General features: G+C 40.1%; 1 protein-coding gene across 2 annotated transcripts in view; it reads right to left on the reverse strand.

Moving 5' to 3' along the window:
• Nucleotides 1-14,695, reverse strand: part of STAMBP (STAM binding protein) — a 33,900-nt gene that overhangs the window by 18,077 nt on the left and 1,128 nt on the right. For both annotated transcript variants that reach the window (XM_074398225.1, XM_003922600.4), the window contains 2 exons: nucleotides 13,670-13,884; nucleotides 265-340 (listed from right to left, as the gene is read on the reverse strand). In XM_074398225.1, coding sequence (XP_074254326.1) covers nucleotides 265-340; nucleotides 13,670-13,872 — 279 coding nt within the window. In that variant the 5' untranslated portion in view covers nucleotides 13,873-13,884. The remainder of the gene's footprint in view (nucleotides 1-264; nucleotides 341-13,669; nucleotides 13,885-14,695) is intronic.

The following is a 14,695-nucleotide window of genomic DNA, read 5'->3' on the forward strand; positions in this document are numbered from 1 at the left end:
AAAACAGAAAACAGAATTAGAAAAATGCCAGAAAATTAGGGAATCCAAAAGAAGACTTAAGTTGGTGATTGCAATATTTCCCAAAATGATTTAAAATATCCACTACTGTACTATACCTGCTACTTCAGAACTATTCTGGTGAAATGGCCTTATCTCCTATTGTAGAATCTGATATTTAGACACATAGACTACTACTTTTATCGTGAAGTCAGTCTGTGTTGCTTTGAAGTTTTTAGATAGGCAACAATGAAAATGAAGACCCACCTTTACTGTGTCTTTCTTTTCAGGAATAACAGCAGATTTGTAATCTCGATGCTTTGGTAGTTTCTCAATAAACAGCCTAAGGAAATAGTTCAAAATGATTATGAAGCAAAGGAAATATCCAAATGTCCATAAGACCCTGAAGCTATGCAACCCCCTTATCCTAAAGTCCTTACATGAAAGGTTCCAGAAGTGCAGTGGAAAGAGAGCTAGCACACTCAGCTGGGCCATACCCCCTTCCCATCTATGTCCCGGTAAAGAGCCAGAGTCTTTTCCTCTACTCCCAAACTAGGCAGCAAGCACCAGACTCCTACAATGAAAAGGATGGCCAAAAAAATTTTTAAAAGCCTTTCTTGTGCCCAAAAATGTACCTCCAAAGAAACAGATCTTTTTCTTGTGATGTGACAGGCTTTCAAAGGAAAGGGCTTCTGTCACAAAGCAGTCTTCAGAGAACAGTTTGGCAGCCATGGGCAGGAAGTAAGAGAAAACCATGTTTCCTTACTACTGTTAACTCTTATGTAACCTTTAACTTTGGCTTTTTTCCTTTGAGATTCATGTTCCTTCAAAGAAACATATTATTTTGAAACATACAAAATGCATGGCAATACTTAGTGCATGTGTTCTATGTACATAATATGTGCATATTACATGTGTAGTATGAATTACCTTTAATGAAAAGTGCTTAGATAAATATAAGATACTAGATTTCGTCTCTTGATTCTTGTCCTTGGCTCTGAGGCTCAGTGGGGAGAATAAACTTAATCAACTCACAAACCTCTAACATTTAAGACATCTACTTAGGGGCACTGAAAATAAATAAAAGTCCAGTAACTCGTCATAGAAAGAAAGTGGCAGATTCAGGATTTCAACATGAGCAGGCTGGCTCTGGAGCCTACTCTTAACCACTACACCATACTTCTTCCATATGGTTCCTGGAATGTCTAGAACTACTGGAAGGGTTCTGAACAAAGATGTCTTTTAACAGAATTAAGTTGTATTACACAGAAACTGAGATCTAAAAAATAAAAAATAAATTGAAGGTAACTTGCCCATAGCTCTAAAATATTATACTGTAGTTGGGATAAACTCTTTTCCACTTACTGCCTATGGGACAGGAGTAATTGGAAGAGGAGGCCTGAATAAGAAAAAAGATGACCCCCACCAAAACAAACTTTCTAAAGATAAGTCCTCGTCCTTCAGTTCTATATTAGGCACACAAAAATTCCATTTCGATCCAACTTGGTAAGGCTCCTCAAGGCAGGGATGGACTCTAAAATAAAAATGGTTGGAAAAATCTTCCCTTTGGGTTCATGAAGAAGATATAAAACAGGCTGGGTGCGGTGGCTTATGCCAGTAATCCCGGTACTTTGGGAGATGAAGGCGGGCAGATTGCTTGAGCCCATGAGTTCAAGACCAGCCTGGGTAACACAGTGAGACCTTGTCTCTATTTACATTTTTTAATTTATAAAATATGTTTTAAAACACACACACATATACACACACAAACACAAACATAAAAATTAGCTGGGTGTGGTGGTATACACCTGTAGTCCCAGCTGCTTGGGAGGCTGAGGCAGGAAGATCTCTCGATCTCAAAAGTCTGAGGTTACAGTGAGCGTTGATCACACCACTGTACTCCAGCCTGGGTGACAGAGGGAGATCCTATCTCTATTAAAAAAATATATACAGCCGGGTGCGGTGGCTCACGCCTATAATCCCAGCACTTTGGGAAGCCAAGGTAGGCAGATCACAAGGTCAAGAGATCGAGACCATCCTGGCCAACATGGTGAAACTCCGTCTCTACTAAAAATACAAAAATTAGCTGGGTGTAGTGGTGTGCACCTGTAGTCCCAGCTACTCAGGAGGCTGAGGCAGGAGAATTGCTTGAACCTGGGAGGCAGAGGTTACAGTGAGCCGAGATCGCGCCACTGCACTCCAGCCTGGCGCCTGGTGACAGAACGAGACTCTGTCTCAAAAAAAAAAAAAAAAAAAATATATATATATATATATATATGTGTGTGTATATATATACACATATATATACACACACACACACACATATAAAAAACAGTTTCCTTGCAGTCTACATTTAAAAGAAACAAAGATTTATTTGTTCAAACTGTATGTCCTAAAGAATCTATTAAGATAAATAAGATATATTTCTTATATTTTAGAGACTGATAGACAATTCAGTAGAAAGTTCACCTTAGCCCCAAAGACCAAGATATACATTAGTATTTACTACCTTTAGCAGGCTGAATGTGCTTTGTATTGAGGCCTAAATCAGCAAAGAAAGTACTATGTCATATAAACACGTTTTATGTTCACTTACGCTCTCATTATAGAACTAGACTGTGAGCTTCCTGAGGCCAGAGATTGTGTTTCATGCTTCTTTGTATACTCCTTGGAAGCCAGCACAGTGCCTTGTATAAAGAGGCACTCAATAAATATTAGATACATAAACCTTATATATATATGTAAATATATGTATGTATACACAGTAAGTTCTTAACATAGGTAAGTTCCTGGAAACTATGACTTTAAGCACCATGACATATAACAAAACCAACTTTACCATACACTAATTGACATAAACAAGAGTTAAGTTCCTTTGACCTATCCTGGTCACGAAAACACCAGATTCTAAATACAGACCAGAACACTTCTAATATTAACCACTGAAATAAATGTGAGCTACAAACACATTTAAGAAAAACTTATACAAACAAGGAAGTAAATTATTTACTTGTTCATTCAGTCCCAGGTGGCCAGAGTCCATCCCAGCAGCTCAAGGCCAAGGCGGGAACCAACCCCAGTCAGGATGCCATCCCATTGCAGGGCGCGTGCACGCGCGCGCGCGCGCACACACACACACACACACACACACACACACACAAACTCACTCACTCACTCAGAATGAGGACAATTCAGACAAGCCAGTTCACCTAATGTGCAGACCTTTGGGATTTGGGAAGGAACTTAAGTACCCAGAGAAAACCCACACAGACATGGGGAGAATGTGCAGACTCCACACAGACACTGGCCCCAGGCAGGAATGGATTTTTCTTCTCATCAACATTAAAACAAAACCACATTGGACAAAATGACATTATCTGATGACCTGCTATATTTATTTATTTACTTTGCTTTGTAATTATATAAAGAAACAGGAAGTATACACAGAAATGAGGGCAGGGGAAATAGAATAGGTAAGAGTAGGCATGAAACTTTTCACCAAATACCTTTTTATATTAACTTTGACTTTGAACCATGTAATGGAATCTAGTTTATAAATAAACAACAACAACAACAAAAACCTCCCAGACCTGTACAGGAATAGCTTTCCCTTGTTTCAGCAACAGTAGCCAGTTTTCTGAATGGGGACAGATGAGCAAAAACACCTCCTGAAACAGACAATAGGCAACATAACTCACTACTCATACTGGAGGTAAAAGAGCTTATTGGTTAGGAGGGTTGGCTCTGGAGCCACTATGCCTGGGCTCAAATCCTGGCTTTGCTATTTAGTAGTTGTGTAACTTTGGGCAAGTCACTTAATCTTACTATCCTTCTGTTTTTTGCAGGAGTGTCCAACCTTTTGGCTTCCCTGGGCCACACTGAAAGAACTGTCTTGGGCCATACATAAAATACGCCAACACTAACAATAGCTGATGAGCTTAAAAAAGGTGATACCTACCACCACAGATAAGCAAAAAAGTCCTCGAATTCAAAGGGTTGAACATGGCTGATATCCCATATACAAAATTGTACAGATGGAGACAAACTAGTACTCCCCGACAGATTTGCTGTGACACTTAAAGAGATAATAAAATGCTAAACATAGTATCTAGCACATAACCAGTATTTGCTATGGGTTTCTATGACTTTTTTTAACTAATAAAAAATGTGAGCAAGAATTAGAGATGACGATGCTAACACCAGCATAATGTACAAGTCTGGGAGTTTTCCCTTTATTTATAAACTATGTACCATTACATGGTTCAAAGTTCTATCCCTAGAAGCTTTCTAGAGAAAGAAAGTGATGGCCCAGATGTATACTGTTCTCTGGGGTTATATCTGGTTGGAACCTAGAGAGAGGAAATGCAAACAAAGATATGATGGCAAAAACACAAGCAAAGCCGGCCAGGCGCGGTGGCTCACGCCTGTAATCCCAGCACTTTGGGAGGCCGAGGCTGGCGGATCGCGAGGTCAAGAGATCGAGACCATCCTGGGCAACATGGTGAAACCCCGTCTCTACTAAAAATACAAAATATTAGCTGGGCATGGTGGCGTGTGCCTGTATTCCCAGCTACTCAGGAGGCTGAGGCAGGAGAATTGCCTGAACCCAGGAGGCGGAGTTTGCGGTGAGCCGAGATCGCGCCATTGCACTCCAGCCTGGGCAACAAGAGCAAAACTCTGTCTCAAAAAAAACAAAAACAAAACAAAAAAAAAAACACACACACAAGCAAAACCACCTAATCAACAATGAAAAAAGAAGATATAAGCAGAAAAGTAAATGCGAAAGGTGAATAAATATATGAAATAATGCTGAATCCACTCATAATTAAAGAAATTCAAATTAGGATGGGATACCATTTTCATCCATCGAATTGGCAAAGGTTTAAGGGTTGATTATACCTGGTATAGAGAAATGGGATCCTCATACAGTGTTAAGAAGATTGTAAATTAATGTAACTTTTTATCTTAAGGGAGGGAAAACGGAAGCTAATTATTGAAAATTTAAAATGTGTATATTCTTTTTTATTTTTATTTATTTATTTACTATTTACTTATTTATTTTGAGATACAGTCTTACTCTGTTGCCCAGGCTGGAGTGTAGTGGGGCGATCTCAGTTCACTGCAACCTCTGCCTCCCAGGTTCAAGTGATTCTCCTGCCTCAGCCTCCAGAGTAACTGGGATTAACAGGTACCTGCTACCACGCCCAGCTAATTTTTGTATTTTTAGTACAGATGGGGTTTCGCCATGTTGACCAGGCTGGTCTCCAACTCCTGACCTCAGGTGATCTGCCCGCGTCAGCCTACCAAAGAGCTGGGATTATAGGCATGAGCCACCGCCTCTGGCTTAAAATGTGTGTATCCTTTAAACTCACAATTCTATCTCTAGGAATTTATCCTAGAAATTATAAAATAGTACAAAGATGTATGTATAAAACTATTCCATACAGCAGTGTTTAAAAAAGTAGAAAAAGCTGAAAAAAAAAATCCCTAAATGTTCATCAATAGGGGACTATTTAAAAATAATGTGCACTCAAATGTGATCATTTGAATGTAATCATTCATCCATTAATTCAATGAATATTTACTGGTATCTACTATAGGGTCCAGAATTATTCTAAAGGTTGGGGATATGGCAATGAACAACACAGTCAAAAATTCCTCCCCACCACAGAGTGTACATTACAGTGGGAGAACAGACAATAAACAGAAGTATGCTAGGAAAGTCATTAATAGGGAAGCAGGATAGAAAGTGATAGGGGAATGGTTGAAATTTTAGATACAGCAGTTAAGGAAGTCATCATTAAGAAGGAGGCATTTGAGTAAGGGCTAGACGACAGTGAGCCATGAATCTGGGATAAGACTGTTCCAGGCAGCAGGAATAGCCCTGAGGCAGAATGAGATGGCTCAGTATGTCCTGACATGGAAAGACACTACTGTGAAGAAAGCAAGTCACAGAACAGAATACATGGTATGATCCCACTGATGCTTTAAGAACAAGGACACATGGGAGCCCCTATGTGCTTAATCATGTCTTATCCATCCCAGAAATATAATAGTGGCCACCTCTGATAGATGAGACTTCTCTTTTCACTTTAATATCTCCTTTGTAGTGTTTAAAAAATTTCTAACATCATGAATAACTGTTAGTTTTGTATGAAAACAACTAACACAAAAAGTCAAGTGAAATTTCTTTAATGTGGATGCACTAAGGATCCTCATCTCGATTCTTCTAGTCTTAAAAGTTACTCACCAAGGTAAGCATGATCACACATGAAACTTTCTTCAGTCTATAAACCCCAATCCCAGAAAACATTTTCAACACAGGTGACAGTTCATTTTCAGAGGGTTGGTGTTTCAGGAGGCTCACACAGCAGACAGGAATTGCCTGAATACTCTCACTCCCTTCTGGGCAGCCTAGTTGATGACCATAAAAAGCTGTGAAAGAATCCACTGCCTGGTTTATTGTCTGTGCTCATCATGAAAATATGTACTGATTTAATATGCTGAACTCTTTCTTCTATACTGGGGTCTGCAAAAGGCAAGGCATTCCTACGTTAGGGAAGCTACTGAGGGGGGAAATATGCCTGAGATCATTAAGATGCCTGAACTGCTCCAGGAAAAGGAACAAACATGCCTTTTAAAATCCTGACGTAAAGTATCCACAAAAGGTCTAGAACAATGATTGTCAGTAGCAGAGAAGGCAGAGGAGTGGTGAGGTAGATGTCTATTCCCCTCTCTTTTCTCCTCGGTTGCCATAACTGCCAAAGTTGAGCCACTGTTATTGAAAGGAGTATACCAAGTAAAATACGATAGAAAAGATGGAGAATCACTGAGCTAGAATCTCTTTGCAATTGCTGTGATTATCTGTTCACAGGCTCAGAATCAGGATTTTAAAGGTATCTGCAACAAAATTGAAAGCAGCTACATTAATTGCTTCAGGTAAAGCCAACGCTAAATCTCCTCCCCAACAACTCACCTAGTAGTTCATCATTTTAAATGAGCCTATAAGTGACAGAGACAGACTCCCCATATCAGTCCTGCTGTTAACACTATTATGTCACTCAAAGTAACACTAAGTGACATAAAAAACAATTCCTTAGGCATCCATGTACTCTTAATCCTATCCCCCGCTTGCCTTCTGAGGAGTTTATTACTACTGCTAAGCGCTCTTCTGGACTGTCAGCCTCTCCTGGCTGACAGGAGCTGGGATCCATAGGATCCTTTCCATCAGCAAAAACATCCTCTAAAATCTCCCATCTTAAAATACATACACATGTTCACAAGTTCCTTGTCCTCCTTCAGCTGCTTTCCTATTTTTCTACTTCTCGTCCCATCCAAACTTCTTCAAAGAGTTGTCTACACCAGGGCTTTGCAAACTATAGCTGGTGTGCCAAATCCAGCTAGCCATCTGTTCTTGTAAATAAAGTTTTATTGGAACCAGCCACATCCATTCATTTGAGTGTTGTCTATGGCTACTGTCATACTATAAAGTAGAGGTGGTGACAGAGAGCAAGTAGCCTGCAAAACCAAAAATTTTTACTCTCTGGTCCCTTATGGAAAAAAATTGGCCACCTTCTGGTCTATATCCTCTGCCTCCACTTTCTTAATGTCCATTTACCTTTCTACACATCCTAATCTAGGGTCTCTGTAATCCCTCCAGCGAAATTGCTTACCAAGATCACCAATGACATCATCTTACCAAACCTAAATGTCAATCTTCTGTCTTCACCCATTTGACATAGCTGACTACTCTCCTTTCTCAAACACTGATCTCTTTTGGCTCCCATGACACCACACTGCTCCCTCTTGGATTTCCTCCTGCCTCTTGAACCTTCCTTCGAAGTCTCCCCTGTTGGCTCTCCCTCTACTAACTAACCTCAAGGCTCAGTCCTAGGCTCCTCTTCTTATTCCACAGTCTTATTAACAAAGATTCTTGATTTTTTATGTGCCATGGATGCTTCTGGCATCTGGTGAAGCCTATAGACCCTTCTCAGAAGAATTTTTTTAAGGTACAAAGTACAAAGGATTACCAGAAATACCGCAATTTTACTGAAAAACAGTTTTCAAAATTTTAAAAATTATGACATATTCTTCTGTATTAATGTGTTCTTTATCAAAGCATTTGATAACGGGATCTAGTTGTAGATCTAGTAATTCTGTACTGTAATTCTGAAGTAGTGCTTAGATGCTATGTTGAGATGTTGACAACAACTGTAATCCAATATGAAAATATCTTAATTTCTATTGTGAAAAAAATTAAGATTATTACTAATACTGTAGTATAAGGCCTACATTCAAAATGGAAGGAAATGTTAAATTTCAGTCAGTGGTTAGAAAAAACAACAGAAGTTTTTCCCATTCAGGTTCACAGATGCCCTGAATTCTATCAGTGAATCTCTGTGAGGTTTCTGGACCCCAGATTAAGAGCCCCTTCACTAGAAAATCTCAACTATTCTCATGACTTCAGAACCATCTGTATGCTAGGGACTCCCTTGTCTGTATTTCTAGCCCGGACCCCAGTCTTCTGAGTTCAGACTGGTACCTTCAACCTCCCACTTGACATATCTACCTGGATATCTCACAGGCATCTCAAATTTTAACACGTTAAAAAACAAAAGAAAAAAAGAAAGAAAAGAAAAATTCAAATGTAATTGCTTAAATGCCCCCACTACCTTAAATGCCCCCACTACCCAGCCCTCTTTAGATACCACTTTTCCCATCTCAGTACATGGACTACCCCATTGTAAGTTGTTCCAGGCAGAAACATGACATCAACCTCCATAGTATCTTTTTCCCTAAGTGATAAGTAAGTCCAATGGACTTGACCTCCAAAATATCAAATCCATCCCTATCTTTCCATGTTGCCAGACTACTTCAAGTCACCAGCCTGCAAGAATTTCCTAACTAGTCTCCCTGCCTTCTCTTAACACTTGCTCCAACATTTACTTACAACAGCCAAAATTTATATTTTAAAAAATTGGTGGGACATGGTGGTTCAGGCCTGTAATCCCAGCACTTTGGGAGGCTGAGACGGAAGAATCACTTGCATCCAGGAGTTTGAGACCAGCCTGGGCAGCATTAGTGAGACCTCAACTCTAATTTTTTTTTTTTTTTTTTGAGACAGAGTCTTGCTCTGTCACCCAGGCTAGAGTGCAGGGGTGTGATCTCAGCTCACTGAAACCTCCACTGCTCGGGTTCAAGCAAGTCTCCTCCCTCAGCCTCCCAGGTAGCTGGGATTATGGGCGTGGGCCACCACACCCAGCTAATTTTTGTATTTTTAGTAGAGACAGGGTTTTACCATGTTGGCCAGGCTGGTCTCGAACTCCTGACCTCAGGTGATCCACCCGCCTTAGCCTCCTAAAGTGCTGGGATTACAGGCGTGAGCCATCACACCCAGCCGAGACCTCATCTCTTTTAAAAATAACAAGTTTAGCTCTGAATCCCACTTAAAACTTTTCAATGGCTTGCTGTTATTCTCAAGATAAAAAACAGACTCCTTACCATGGCCCATGGATCCTGTGTCATCCAGCCCCACTTGCCTCTCCACCATCACCTGGAGTCATCCTCCCTCTTCTCTGGCTATACTCCAAACACAATGATCCTTCAATCCCCAGAACGTGCTAAGGTCTTTTCCACCTAAGCACTACAAAACACAGTTACCTGTGTCTTAATGCTCTGTCCTAGGCTCTTGGAATGACCAACTTCATTGCATCTCTCAAGTCTCAGCTTAAATCTTGTCTTCTCAGACAGACATTACGCTATTTAGTCATAAACCCTTGGTTATTCTCCATCACAGTACTCTTCGTTGCCTTCATAGCATTTTCCTTATTTCATGACTACAGCTGAGTTTTAGACAACATTGGTTTAAATGCTGTGGGTCCATTATACATGGATTTCCTTCTGCCTCTGCCACTCCTGAGACAGCAAGACCAACCCCTCCTCTTCCTCAGCCTACTCAACATGAAGATGACGAGGATGAAGACTTTTGTAATGATCCACTTCCACTTAATAAACAGTATCTATATTTTCTATTCTTTATGATTTTCTTAACATTTTCTTCTTTCTTTAGCTTTTCTGTCAGAATATAGTAAATAATACATATCATATAAAAAGTATGTGATAACGGACTATGTTATCAATAAAGCTTCCAGTCAACAGTATGCTATTAGTAGTTAAATTTCTGGGGAGTCTAAAATTACATGCTTTTTACTTTTTTTTTTTTTTTTTTTTTGAGACACAGTCTCACTCTGTTCCCAGGCTGGAATGTAGTGAAGATCTCAGCTTACTGTGCAACCTCCACCTCCTGAGTTCAAGCAATTCTCCTGCCTCAGCCTCCCAAGTAGTTGGGATTACAGGTACCTGCCACCACACCAGGCTAATTTTTGTATTTTTAGTAGAGATGGGGTTTCACCATGATGACCAGTCTGGTCTTGAACTCCTGACCTCAAGTGATGCACCCACTTTGGCTTCCCAAAGTGCTGGGATTACAGGCGTGAGCCACCATGCCCAGTCATATGTATATTATTGATTGCATGGGGGATTGGTGCTAACCTCTGTGTTGTTCAAGGGTAAACTGTATTTATTTGCTTATCTGTTTACTGTCTTCTCCCATACCTATAAAGGAACACCAATAAGGACAGAGGCCATTTCACTCACTACTCTGTGTCCAGGACCTAGTGCAGTGCCATGTAGATCCCAGGTATACTCAATACATATGTGTTGAATAAATAAGGTCTTTGCCCTGAAAGCCCTTTCCATTGTGGGGCAATAGGACTCTGAAAGCTCTTCAGAAAACACCTGGTAGACTGAATCCGTGATTCTACTGAACTTTCTGAATTAGTGTTTCTCCAAAGGAATTGTGTTCCTGGATTTCATTCTGAGAGAACAATCTACAAGCTTATAGGAAATATATAAGACTATTATTCCAGGTCGGGCGCGGTGGCTCAAGCCTGTAATCCCAGCACTTTGGGAGGCCGAGGCGGGTGGATCACGAGGTCGAGAGATCGAGACCAACCTGGTCAACATGGTGAAACCCCGTCTCTACTAAAAATACAAAAAATTAGCTGGGCATGGTGGCGCGTGCCTGTAGTCCCAGCTACTCAGGAGGCTGAGGCAGGAGAATTGCCTGAACCCAGGAGGCGGAGGTTGCGGTGAGCCGAGACCGTGCCATTGCACTCCAGCCTGGGTAACAAGAGCAAAACTCCGTCTCAAAAAAAAAAAAAAAAAAAAAAAAAAAACTATTATTCCTACCAGGAGTAGAGTATATAAAGAGGACAGCAGTCAAAAAAAAAAACTTCTCAGGAAACTAAATAGTGTGCCTAGGAATTAAAAACTCATAACAGCAAAGAGAAGCAGAAATATAATTACAATTCCATGAAAGCTTAACAACATTGAGTCCACATGACATGGCATAATGGCATTAACGAACTACAGATCTTTAACAAAACAAGTGTTAAGTTAAAGCTGCCTCCAAACATAGTGAACTGTAACCTAATTTAATGTATAAACAAACTGTAACTTAACATAAGAGTTAGGTTACAAGTATAACAAACAGCTGAGTCTCAACCAATCATAGCAGCTGAAACCTCCAGCCAATCAGAGGCTAACAGCTGCCAAAACATGACCAAATAAGGCAAACAGAGAACTGTAGCCAATCAGACTATTTCTGTATCTCATTTCCTTTTCTCTGACTATAAATATAGTCTGCACAACCTCCACTATGGAGTGGAACATTCTGCACCACTTTTGGTCCTAAGTGTTCCCCAGACCATTTTGTACTGGACTAAACTCTGTTAAATTTAACTTATCTAAGGTTTTCTCACTTAGACAACACTTCTAAATAAAAAAGACAATAAAGTCCCATTTCTCCACTTTACAATTACAATATGAATCCTAGGCAGTTCACTTTTCCACCTACTTTTCTTTAGAGCACTGGTTTTCAAACAGAGGTGATTCTGTTCCTTGGAGAACATCAGATAACATCTGGAGATATTTTTAGTTGTCACACTGTGGGGAGGAGGGATACTGGAATCTAGTGAGGAGAAACCAGGGATGCTGCTAAACATTCTGTTACACACAGGACAGCTTCCACAACAAAGAATTCAGCTCAAAAGGTCAATAGTGCCAAAGTTGAAAAGCCCTGCTTTAGAGGAGTATGTAATCAAAAACAATGTGATATAACTGGTATGTGTATATTATCTCTTGGAAGACAGCTAAGAAACTACTAAGAGTGATTATCTCTGAGGAGAACTGAGGGTTAGGGGGAAAAGAGTAGTGGGTGGGGAGACTTTTTTTTTTGAGACAAGCGTCTCACTCTGTGGCCTAGTCTGGCGTGCAGTGGCACAATCTTAGCTCACTGTAACCTTCACCTCCCGGTTTCAAGCTATCTTCCTGCCTCAGCCTCCCAAGTAGCTAGGATTACAGGCTTGCACCACCATGCCTGATTAATTTTTGTATTTTTAGTAGAGACAGGGTTTCGCCATGTTGGCTAAGCTGGTCTTGAACCCCTGATCTCAGGTGATCTGCCCACCTCAGCCTCCCAAAGTGCTGGGTTTACAGGCAAGAGCCACCACACCCAGCTGAGACTTACTTTTAACTATAGTTACTTTTCTGTGCCTCTGAATTCTGCAGAAATTTATGTTACCTACTCATAAATCATAAATCAGTAGTAAGAAAAATAACCAAAAAATAGCCAGTGTGGTTCCTGACTATGATCTCAAAAGACTACCTTTGACTCATAGAACATTACTAAATAGAAAACAAGAACAGGACCTATGTTGTAGAACAAATCCTGAATTAGAAGTTAGAAAACCAAGGTCTGTCACTTCAAACATGAGCATATCACCAAACACTGAGCTTGTTTCCTTATATGTAGAATGTAGGGTAGTGTGCTCTACAACATGCACACAGAACTATGAAGATCAAGTGAAATTATGCAGGTGAAATACACTATGAACTACTAAGAACCAAATACATTATAATTTTTTTTTTAAAGTCCTGGTATTGTGAAAGAACAAGATTAGAAATGATAAATAAGACCTTTAATATTATTTTCTTTCTAAATTATGTATCATTTCACTGTCAATAGAGTTTTAGGAGTTGTTTGCTGTTAATAGTACTGAAATCTTCCACTTATGCTGCCTACCCTAAGATGATAAACAGCTCCAAGGAAAGGTCTTATTATGATGAGCCACACAAACTGCAGGCAATTACTAATTATTTGATGATTTGCATGATTATGATAAAGGTTAAGAGGAAAAAAAATTTTCCTGTATCACTCAATTTGCAACAAAATAAGTAGAAGTGAGGAATTTTGGCTCTGCTAGACCCCAACAATATTTCTATGACTGGCTGCTTTAGTAGAAAGAGGACAGTAAAAGCATTCATCAGTACATAACATGTCTAGTTTAACCACCAACTCTTTTGTCTAACAGCTGGGCTATGTAGGCATAGGCCAAAGAGCTAAATCTCTTACTCATAAATTACTGAGTCATGAAAATAACACCTTCAGCACTCATGCCTTTGAATGGCAAGGACAGCCAATATGTAGGAGTCGCCAGCAAAAATGATTAATGTTGATGATATTGCGAAGTTCTGTAGTTTTAGCAATTTTGAGCTGAATAAGCGAGGCACCCGTCACCAGAAAGGAAAAAGGAAACCGTAGGTGTCTTACGTGATATACTTGTTATAGAGGATGAAGGCATGTTCAATGTTGCCTTCCTCAGAGTAAATGGATGCCATTCGGATAATCTCAACTCCAGAGCGGAAGTACCGACGGGGTGGAATATCTTCATTCACCTCTACCGCACTACCCAGCTGGGAGAGAGCCCTCACCCGGTCTTCGGGCGGGAGGCTTACATCTCCATGGTCAGACATCAGGACTAAGTTCTGAGACAGAAAAAACAGATGGCATCAATACCATTGTCCCCATCATCCCAGCAGTGTCTTACAGTTTATCTCACAGACCTCTACCTTAATAAGAAAATATAAGAGAAACATACCCAATGCTGTGGCTCCTATTAAATAAAAGACTTTCTTACAAGAAGACTGACACCCTCACCCCAAATCACAATGATGAAAGGACTGGCAGACTTGAAAACGTACAATCCCTGTCCCATAATTAGGTGGTACAAGTAGTATAACCGCAGTGGGTCAACTAAAGGTTCAGTTCAAGTTAATCAAATTCCTTTACATTAGGTGGCTCCACCCACAGCACCGTAAGAGTAGGAGCAGTATCTTTCATTTTTTATTATTTCTCCTTCCAGACACCCACATACCTCCACCCCACTACCTGGCAGAGTGCACTCAGTGAACTTTCATGAGGATTGTTAACTGACTTCAAGCTTGACCATTTTTATTTAATCTGAGAGTAACTGACATTTTCTGTGGTGTACTTTTTCATATTTGAGCACAAGGTCAGTTAGGGTAACTGGTCTGGGAATTAATGCTCATAATCATCTCTGCTCACTAAACCACTACAGTCAATCTATAAAATCATTCATTCATCATGGCAAGGAATTTGGATTTTGAAAACAACCATTTACTCATCTTCATAGACTGAGCACTCTTTGAATAACAAAAGGGCACGATGGTAACTTGGATTGCAAAAACCAACCAACCAACTCAGATTTCCCTCCTCGGGTCCAAAAACTTCAGCAATTCTAGTCTTTCTAGGTATAGTTGCTGTTAGAATCAGATT

Source organism: Saimiri boliviensis, chromosome 1 (genome assembly GCF_048565385.1).
Source record: "Saimiri boliviensis isolate mSaiBol1 chromosome 1, mSaiBol1.pri, whole genome shotgun sequence".
NCBI lineage: Eukaryota > Metazoa > Chordata > Mammalia > Primates > Cebidae > Saimiri > Saimiri boliviensis.